Source organism: Larus michahellis, chromosome 9 (genome assembly GCF_964199755.1).
Source record: "Larus michahellis chromosome 9, bLarMic1.1, whole genome shotgun sequence".
In the NCBI taxonomy this organism is placed as follows: Eukaryota; Metazoa; Chordata; class Aves; order Charadriiformes; family Laridae; genus Larus; species Larus michahellis.
Window position 1 is genome coordinate 21,557,534 of NC_133904.1, and position 10,631 is coordinate 21,568,164.

Here is a 10,631-nt window from a genome sequence, read left to right on the forward strand (position 1 = left end):
CAGAGGCTGCCGCGGCCACCTTGGCATATGCGAGGGGCTCCACCTCCTTGTTGCCTGGAAAACCACAGGAGAGGGATGGAGACACTCAGCCAGTGGTATCCTTCTGCAGGCATTTCCCAAGGGCTGCGTATTACAATCATGGCATCACCCAGAGAAACCCCAGTTTTGGGCCTGCTCTGCAGAGGGGGAGTTGCTTTCGGGAAGCATTTTGGATCCAGGGAAGGGATGCAATGACTGTGCAGCCAGCCGGGGTTTAATCCGCCGTCTTACCGGGCAGGTAGGCCTTGTCATCCGTCAGGTTGTGGCCAACTGCAAGTTTTGTGGCCAGGTGAAACGTGGGGCTCTGGATAGTCACGGCCCTGTCTCCAACCTGGATCCGTTGGAGGACAGTGTCGAAGGAGCCGAGGGAGGGAATCCGGACCCCCTGCAAGTGGACGAGAAGGGAAGGGCCGAAGGGTGAGGACTGGCTGGAGGGAAGGCTGGGGGTGGCCCCGTCCAGGGATGGTGCTTCAGGCTGGATCCTGCCCGCTCCTGCTGTTCAGAGGCACAAGCCGGGGCAGCGGGAAGGGCTTTGTGGAGGAGACGCTGAGTGCTCCCCCTCCAAAAGGATCAGTGCTGGAGTCGGCAGGAGGAACTCAAGGGCATCCAGGGGTCTCCAGTGACTGGGATCAGCTCTGCGGTACAATACCACTTACAAACCCACCCCATCCCTGGAGGTGTTCAAGGCCAGGTTGGATGGGGATTTGAGCAACCTGGTCTAGTGAAAGTGGTCCCTGCTCATGGTGGGGGGGTTGGAAGTAGATGATCTTTAAGGTCACTTCCAACTCTGACCACCCTAGGATTCCACCACACGTAATACCCCACAGTATGAGCCCTGTTTGCCCCACCGGTGGGGATTTTTGGGGTGGGTTTCCTGCTTTCTGAGGAGGGGAAGAGTAACTGCAGGCCATGCCTCAGGGCCATGGGGACCCCCCACCCTCTGGGTGGATGAGGAGGTTGCGGGTGTCACCCCACCTTGCGCAGCAGGAGCTGTTTTTCAACGTAGCTGGCCACCGCATCCCAGATGGCCTTTTTCTCTGGAAAACAAAGGAAGACCAGGTCATGCTCCATGTCCACCGGCTCTCAACCCTCCAACATGCCCTGAGCTGTAGTGCGTTGTAGATGTAAAGTGTCATTGCTGTCCCCAGCCCCAGATGGAGACACCCCTGAGATGGCTGCAGTGCTGATCTCGCCCACGCAGCGCTGCAGCGGTCGGTCATGAAAACGCTCCAGCAGTGGCTGTGGGTGCCCGTACCTTTGGCGGTGATGCTGGGCATCAGGAAGGTGTGCTCCATCCCATCCCAGAAGTCCATCTTCCTCCGCCTCACCTTGGCGGGTCGCTCCTTAGTGGCAGCAGCCATTTGGGAGCTCATCCCTGTTCGTCCTAAGGACGCCTCTCCAGGGTGCAGGACCCACCGCCCTGCGGCCCCTTTTGTACCCCTGTGCGGCCGTGTCACAGGCCCAGTGCGACATCACGGTGACACGGCCACTGCTGGTCACGCTGCTCACTGTGACACGGCCACCGCTGACTCGCTGGTGACGGTGACAAGGCACCCACTGCCCTGCTGCCCTCTGTGGTGGGGCTGCCACTGCCCCTGTGCCAGCGGCCCGTGGTGGGGCAGGGCCCAGCCCATGGCTCCTTCCTCAGTGTCCCGTGTCCAGGTAACATGCGCCCGTGCTGGTCAGCCCCGTAATCCTCTGCATTCTCCTGGAAGCAGCAGACAGCACAGAGGGAAAATGACCGCTCTGGTAGGTCAGCCGGTCGGGACGCGCTCGGCCTTCCCACACTGTGCAAAATTCGTATTTTAATCCCGGTTGCCATGAACACCAGGGGCTCAGTCCACTCACGCCTGGGTGCTCTGAGCGGGAGGAGCCGTGGGTGGCTGCATTTGAGCGCTTCAAATGAGGTGCCCCAGGGCCTTTTCAGTACCCAGTGGGGATAAACTGGGAGAGGGGGAATTCTGACTGTATTGAAAGAAAAAAAACGTGTACGATGAGGATTGTGAAATGCCAGAGAGGACGTGTGGTCTCTATGATCATTGAATATCTCAAGTTGTAAGGAATCCATAAGGATCACCGAGTCCCAGGACGCAGATGGCCCCTTTGGCTGCCAGGGCACACTGTTGACTCCTGTTCAACGTGCCATAAACCCAGACCCCCAGACCGCTTTCCACAGGGCTGCTCTCCAGCCTCTCGTCCCCCAATTCGTACATGTACCCAGGATAACCCCGTCCCAGGTGGAGAATCCGGCACTTGCTCTCGTTACATTTCATACGGTTGGTGATTGCCCAGCTCTCTAGTCTATCCAGATCTCTCTGTAAGGCCTCTCTAGCCCCGAGGGAGTCCACAGCTCCTCCTACTTCAATATGGTTGGCAAACTTACTCAACGTACATTTGATTCCTGCCTTCAGAGCATTTATAAAACCAGGAAAGAGCACTGGCCCTAAAATTGAGGCCTGGGGAACCCCACTGGTGACTGGCCACCAGCCTGATGGAACCCCATTTACTATAACCCTTTGAGCCAGACCTGTCACCCAACCTCTTATCGACTTGTCTAGCTGTATGTTGGACATTTCACCCAGAAGAATACTTTGAGAGACAGTACCAAAAGCTTTGCTAAAATCCCCAAACACCACATCTACTTGCTTTCCTTGGTCAACTACACGTGTGAGCTGGTCAAGACAAGAAACTGAGTTGGCTAAGCAGGGCTTTCCCCTCGTCAACCTGTGCTGGCTATGACCAAGGACTGCACTGTGTCTCAGGTGTTTTCCAGTAAGTTCCAGAAAATCCTTCTCCATAATTTCACCAGGCACTGAAGTGAGACTGACAGGCCTGTGATTCCCGGGGTGGGGAGTCCCCATGGCCCTGGGGCATGGTGAGACAAACCGGCCTGTGCTGCTACCTTGGAGGGGTCCCAGCCAGCCAGAAGGCATGGGAGCTCCTTCCCTCAGAGCCAAAACACCTTTGGTTTCTGTCCAGGGGGAGCCCCAGGTGGCTGCATGCAATTGGAGCTTTATTTATTTCTATATAAAATACATAGAAATATATTTTATAAATATATAAATATATATACTTATTTATATATAAAAAGATACTAAAGTGTCAAAATATATGTCAAAATCCATGTTCTACAGAATAAGTGTTAACATAGAAGTCTAAATGCATCTGAGTCTAAACAGATATTCTGTCTAAGTGTAAACAGATAATACATATTCGCTAAATTGATCCATCTGCACGTGAATAGATCCGTTAATGTAAATGTCTATGTTCTCTAAGGTTTTTAAAATGCAAAGAAAGCCTATTTCTAGAAAGGATTTAGAAACTCACCCTCCTCTCTAATCTCTCTTGAAGACGTGAAAGCGCTTTCCAAAGCTGCCCCTTCCCCTTTTTCCCCTCCCAATTTGGGGCCGATTCCCCCGAACGGGGACTTTCCCCCGCGGGGCCGCGCACACTGAGCGGGAGCTGCCACCATGGCACAAAAATACCCCAAAGGCCCCGATCCTGGGTCTGCCCTGGGGGGCAAAACGACAATTTGGGAGAAAAAAAATCCCAATTTGGGGCTGCCGGGAAAGCCAAATCCACCTGAATTTGTGCAGCTGGGAAGGAAAAAAAACCAAACCAAACCATTTTCATGCAGAAAATCAAAAATCACCGATTTTTATGTCATGGGTAAGGCACCAGCCTCCCTCGTCGGTCCCCATCGGACTCGCTGCTGTCACACACACACAGCCTCCCCCCGCTCCAGGTGCCCCACGTGGAGTGATGCAGCATCCCTGGGGCTCGTTCCGGGGCGAAAACCCCTGTTCAGCAGGTTTTGAGTGCAGAGGCGCTGGCTGTCGCTGCCTGGGCTGCGAGCGCGGACAGGGCCGAGAGCCGGGAGCCCCGCAGCCGGATAAGTGATTCCAGTCCTTCCGTGCCTTGTCCGAGAGCTGGAAAACCATCTTTTTTCCCCTGATTTTCCTCACCAGGGACTTTTCCCAAGGTGGAAATCTTGGGTGGTGGTTTGGGCACAAACTCCAGTACAAACCTGGAGAAACCAAGATGACATGGCCAGAAAATGTCAGGGAGGCCAGAGGTACCACCTGGGACACCACCATGTCCAGCAGCTGGGGGACCTGTGACGGAGGAGCACAAAGATGCCACGATGTCCTCAGCATGTCTGAGGCATTTCATATTGGAGGAGCCCGAGGCAGTGAGAGTTGGTAGGACCGTAGCTCTCGCCTGGCCCGAGGGGCTGGCGGTGGGTCACATGCAAGCGGTGCTGGGGCACAGGCCGTGGAGAAGCCAAAACGCTCACCTTAAACCCAGCTATTGCCAAGTTCTTCGTCCCAGACATCCTCTCCAGAAAGGTGCAAAAATACTTCATTTTTACCCTCCTGTCTTCGATGAGGAGCACTCCTACGTCCCTCAGGACAAGGGTGATGTTCTCCCCCTTCCCCAGGCAGCGGGACAGGAGGGAAGTGGTGCCTTGGATGCAGGCCTCCGCCTTCAGCCGGGACACAGAGGCTGCCGCGGCCACCTTGGCGTATGCGAGGGGCTCCACCTCCTTGTTGCCTGGAAAACCACAGGAGAGGGATGGAGACACTCAGCCAGTGGTATCCTTCTGCAGGCATTTCCCAAGGGCTGCGTATTACAATCATGGCATCACCCAGAGAAACCCCAGTTTTGGGCCTGCTCTGCAGAGGGGGAGTTGCTTTCGGGAAGCATTTTGGATCCAGGGAAGGGATGCAATGACTGTGCAGCCAGCCGGGGTTTAATCCGCCGTCTTACCGGGCAGGTAGGCCTTGTCATCCGTCAGGTTGTGGCCAACTGCAAGGTTTGTGGCCAGGTGAAACGTGGGGCTCTGGATAGTCACGGCCCTGTCTCCAACCTGGATCCGTTGGAGGACAGTGTCGAAGGAGCCGAGGGAGGGAATCCGGACCCCCTGCAAGTGGACGAGAAGGGAAGGGCCGAAGGGTGAGGACTGGCTGGAGGGAAGACTGGGGGTGGCCCCCGTGGAATAATTACTAAATTGGCTAAAAATACAAAAGTACAGCATTGTTCACACATTAAGGAAAAGTATAAAATCAAGAGGCTTCTGAGGTAGAAAACAGCCACAGCTGTCACGAAGAATATACCACCTGTGGCTCCCCAATAAGGACGCTTGTGAAGCTACCTGAGCTACAGGGTGAGATGCAATTATTCCACGGCTTTACCTTATGATGTATAGCAGATACGGGAATGGGATGATACCATGAAACACATTAGCTGACAATTAGCTGCCTGCTCGATACTCGGAGCCAACATTTTGTCAAATTTTGATGAAATGCTGTCCTTTGTGCGAACTTTGCTCATTATAATTGTGAGGCAAGAGAATTTTACACCAATCATAATAAAAGTATGTATGAGCAAAGTCACTCATACTCCACCTTGAAGATAACAAATAGTATAAATATAGCCTGAGAGAGGGGGGATACCCAGGGAAGACACCATCGCGGAGAATTCCATCACTGACTTCCGGGATCAGTTGACGGGCTGAGCCTTTCTTCCCCCACATAGGGAGGCCTTTGGATAAGATTTAGATTATACGGAGTGCTTTCTCGGGAAACTTAGGAATTTCTCTAGAGAATCTCTTTCCTACATTTATAGCCAGGCTGTATTGTTTATAACTTTGTCACATGTTTTGCGTATGTAACAATACTTTCATTTGCACATGCTTTGCAGACAGTGTATTTATCACCAGCAATCCTAACAACCTGTATATCTGTTGTTTAAATAAACTGCACTGGCTTAAGTAGCTAGTCATTTCGGTTTCTCACTGAACATGACCAATGACTCAAGAGTGGCCGTGCTAGTTCACGAGCACCACTAGCCTGAAGGTGCAGTCCACTATTAGTGTATCCAATTCGTAATAGTTTAATACCTATTAAACGTGACTGGACTGATAGTGCTGAGTTGGGCATCACTCAGCATTTAAACCCAGCCACACCTAGCCTCCCACCTCGGTGAGGAGGGTTAGAACGCAAGGGGGTTTATTTTCTGCCAAAACCACTTTGCCCCTTTCACGCAACAGCCCTGTCCAGGGATGGTGCTTGAGGCTGGATCCTGCCCGCTCCTGCTGTTCAGAGGCACAAGCCGTGGCAGCGGGAAGGGCTTTGTGGAGGAGATGCTGAGTGCTCCCCCTCCAAAAGGATCAGTGCTGGAGTCGGCAGGAGGAACCCAAGGGCATCCAGGGGTCTCCAGTGACTGGGATCAGCTCTGCAGTACAATCATTCCATGATTTTATGATTTCCCTCAGTAGAAAGACTTGATGAGACAAGCTCGGCTGGGACAGGGTGACTCTACAGACAGCCCAGGCAGGCACAACTCACCCCAACCAGCTCAGGCAGGTGCCTGCATGTGTCTCAGGTGGCTCCCACAGTAGCAGAAGATTCCCCCAGGTCCCATCCCTTTGGCCATCTTCCACGCTCCACCTCCAAGGGGCTGCATCCTGCCCCGCAAGCCCCGTGCCTGTTTCCAGAGTCACTGGCAGCTAAGCCAATGCTGCGCTCAGGTCAGGAGAGGAAACACCCTGAGCTGGGACTCCCAGCTGACACACGGCTTTTCCTGTGCACAGCTCAGGACGCCACGCTGGGGCTCTCCTGAGGGGAAGGTGTTATAGATTGTGGCCCAATAATTGACAGGAACCAGTCCAATTAATCAAATTAGTTTATTAAGCAAGCAGCAGCAAGCAAAACAGTGCTGGGCGGCCGGGGAGTCTTTGCTCCGCCAACGGCGCACGCCCACTTCCCGAAAGTAGCTGATTATATACTCTTCTGGTTCCCGTATATGTGTCAATCCTGGTATATTCTGTGTCTGAGCGACGTGTTGCTAGGGGGTCGGTCTTGTCCCGCCTCCTGGTGGTCGTGAGGCTGAAGGCTCCTCATCTTTATCAGTGTCCTTGGGGAGACTCTTTTCAGCTTATCGCACAACTTAGGTCTTCCCTTTGAAGTGTTAAAGCACACCAGATGCCTGTGATTTAGGCCTTGAGGTGTCAAAGCGCCCCAGACAGCACACTGGATGCCTGTGATTTAGGCCTTGAGGTGTCAAAGTGCACCAGATAGCACACTGGATGCCTGCGATTTAAGTATGTGAAGAGTCGAAACATTGTAATTTTTCACCAGCCTTTAAGAAAGCCTGATTTGATTAACAAACATGATTCTATTTATTACACCCTGCATGGGATTGCATTTGTGTGGGACTGTATTTGAGGCTGATGCCTCCTAAGTCAGTGCGTACAAGGAAGCCAGACAGTTCAAGAGTTCCACCACATTCAGTAGTTTTCTCCTAAGTTCAGTCAGTGGTGGCTACAGAGGGATCTCACTTGACCAGCCAGCCAGCAGGTGACTATCTGAATGATGATCTGGGCTCTGGTCTTCTTTGATTACAATGGGAACTTAGACACTTAGATGACACGTGCTCTTGTATTTGCCTGCTTACTCTTGAACTGACTCACATCCCCAGTAATTACTAGTGCAACAGCCCGCTAGGCTCATCACAAAGCAGCTTCCATCATTGCACCTTCACTTTATGAAAAGTTTAGCCTTAATTTTTTGGTAGGTAAGCCAGTCATTTCTTGGTTACTAAAACTCTTTCAGTTGCTAAGACAATTTGCAAGCGAGGGATCTAGGATTTTACTTACAGATGCAACAGCTTTGCTGGCTGTTGGTCTGAACGCTCTTCATGATCTTCTGAGATAAAGGAGCAATAGCCCACGACAAGTGACTCCAGTTTAGGCCACTTTTTTATACAGAATGAAAGAACTGTTTGATCTAATTGTGTGAAATTGATGTCTCGTAGATATAGTCCGATGAAATAACCCAACACAGTTTTCACAAAACTTTCGTCTTGGGTTTCATACAAAGAGTGGCAAGCCTCCAAATCATGAATCATTGGTCTTTTGTCTGCATTAACAGCTAAGGCTGATTTTTGGCTAGTTTCAAGCCACATTAATAACTCTTCCTTAATTTCAGGAGACATTTTGCACCCTGTTTCTTTTTCCAAAGCATTTCTTCGTTCCTTATTTAAGAGCCCAAATAAGAACCACACAGTTAACATGAAATCATGTCTTGAGTTTGCATAGTTTTCTAACAATTTTTTCACATCCCTCTTAGGATCTTCTTGCTTATCTCTTGTTTCGCCATCATCTTTAATTACATAGAACAGAGATGCGAAAAACCCTTGGACACTCAGATGAATGAAACTGTAGGCGCTTCCACAAGCAATGCCCTTCTGAAGAGTGCTCTCATTCAAAAAAAGTGGGAGAGTGTCTGTCTGATTTAACAAGAATTCCTTGATTGCCTCCTCCTCAAAGAGGACTCGCTGCTGCCAGATCCCATCAGCAGGCAGGCAACAAAGTCTTTTGAGGATAATGTGCAAGTTCTGTTTCAACTTACTGCTCAGAGATTTTAGTAAGATAGAAACATAAAGGAGATATATTCCTGTAATTGTCTTGGCAGTTTGTGCAAGATCTTCACCACTTTCAAGCTGTTGTTTTATAACAGTACAGACAATCCAGCACATGATGGGGACAAGGCACATGGTGAAGACCATTTCATTTCCTTTAACGAACTGAAAGGCCTTCCTTCCCTCTTCCTTATTTTCAAAAAACTTGTGGAAATATTCCTCCTTATCAACTTCTGAAAATCCCAGTGTCTCACCAGAGCGTTCACACACCAAGCACTGTTGCAGCTTCTGCAGGGCAGCTGGTCTTGTTAATGATCAACAGGGAGCATTCAGGGAGAAGGATTTTCCTAAATAAACTGCTCAGGATGATTTCCACTGGCTTTACCTCCCAGGGATCAGAGCACAGGTCATTCTGTGGCCTGTCCAAAGAAAACCTCAGTTTATCAAAGCCATCGATGACAAGCAGGAAGTTTTTTCTGGTCTCCTCAAGATCTCCAGGTGGATTATCACTGGGACAGCATTTGGTGCTCATGTCAGTCAAACTTTCCTCAGCTTTAAGAAGATTACCCTCCCAAAAATGTATGTAGAAAACATAGTCAAACTGTCTATAGAGTCTTTCTGATGCCCAGTCCAGCAAAATCTTTCTTACTGTCATTGTCTTCCCAATTCCTGCAGCTCCCAGTATCACGACAGTCTTTGGTGCCTGTCTATCCCTGTCAGGTTTAAACAGATCACTTATAGAAATGGAAGAATTCACTTGTTCCTGCATGATTTCTGCATGTCTCCGTCCCACAGCCGTGATTTCATGTTCTTTCTTTTTTTCATGGTGATGTCCACTAACAAGAACCAGCCTTGTATATCTGGAGTTCAGAGTCACCGTCTCACCAATACAAGCGTTCATGTCTTTTATCCAGTGGTAATTCTTTTGTACATGTTCTCTGTACTTCATCTTGTAATCTAAATCAAGGATATGCAATAAAAGAATTTGAAATGAAAGTAAATGTTCATTCTCCTGCTAAAATTAAAACACTTCTGTCAGAAAATTATTGTACTTTGAGTATACGTCATGTCTTTCATTTTAAAGGATCTCTGGATTATTCAATAGACCTTGTTCTTCCAATTCTGTTATTGATGCTGAGCTGAAAAAAGTCTGAAACACCTTTCACCCATCGCTGAAATGCAATCACGCCTCAGTGGAACTTGAAAATAGTGCTAAGAACCAGTTTCTATTACTCTCTATAGCAGTACGCTCCCCCCCAGGCGTATAACAGCTACTTGCTTATTTTCCTTCTGACCCTGCTGGGTCTTTAGGACTGTGGCTGTGATCATACACTTCCTGCTAGCAGGTGGAGTGTGTAGGCGATAAAACCCAAACACATCTATGCCAATGAGAAGTACCTTGGGCTAATGAAGCAGGGGGTGGACGGGGCCTCAGGGCCGAAGGAGACATTATATGTAGCTGTTAGGAGAGTAGTACAGAGACTGTCAGTGATGTGTGTCAGGTGAGGAGCACAACAGTCCTCTTGGTGTCTCTGCCTTTAGAAACTCCCCTAAAATAGCTTGAGCAAGACAGAGCAGACAAGACAGCAGAGCAAGTGCCTCTGGAGTCCCTCGTATCCTTACATCGTAGGCCAGGAGCAGGTGGTCCTGCAGAGTGTGCAGCCACTGTGGCAGCAGTCACCTAAATGAGCAGGAAGACCAATGACAAGGGGAGATCCATGCAATTCCCGGTGTAAAGGAGGCAACACCCTGGGGTCCTTGGGCTTTTCAGACTTCCTCAGGGGATTGAAGTCCGCTGTCTCTCAATTTGATGAAGGTTCTCCTACATATTTTCTAGGAACAATCAAAAAGAAGGATACAAAAGTGCCAGTAACTAAAGTTCCTTTACCTTTTGCTTTCTCCTGTTTGAGTTTAGCTGCAGTGTCTCTTTGGTTGATCTGTTCAAGCACATAGATAGCTACATCCACAGCAAGGTCGGCTCCGTAGTGGTCACAGATATAGTCTGCAAGTTTAACTGGATCGTTGGCTTTCTTGAGCAAGTACTTGGAGATATTGGCCATCTCATCATAATCAATATATGATAATTTATACTTAAACTTCTCAAACATATCCAGCGTAAGGTCCTCCAGTGCTTCCAAAAGGAAGTCATTGGTATTCTCTCTTGCCAT

General features: G+C 49.7%; 1 protein-coding gene across 1 annotated transcript; it reads right to left on the bottom strand.

Annotated features, from left to right (window-relative positions):
* Positions 1-3,255: 3,255 nt before the first annotated feature.
* On the bottom strand, positions 3,256-10,631 carry LOC141749067 (NACHT, LRR and PYD domains-containing protein 3-like). The gene is given in 7 exon segments (XM_074602141.1): positions 3,256-3,269; positions 4,067-4,154; positions 4,337-4,593; positions 4,810-5,054; positions 7,700-8,775; positions 8,777-9,420; positions 10,352-10,631. Coding segments are annotated over 7 exon segments (2,604 nt in total).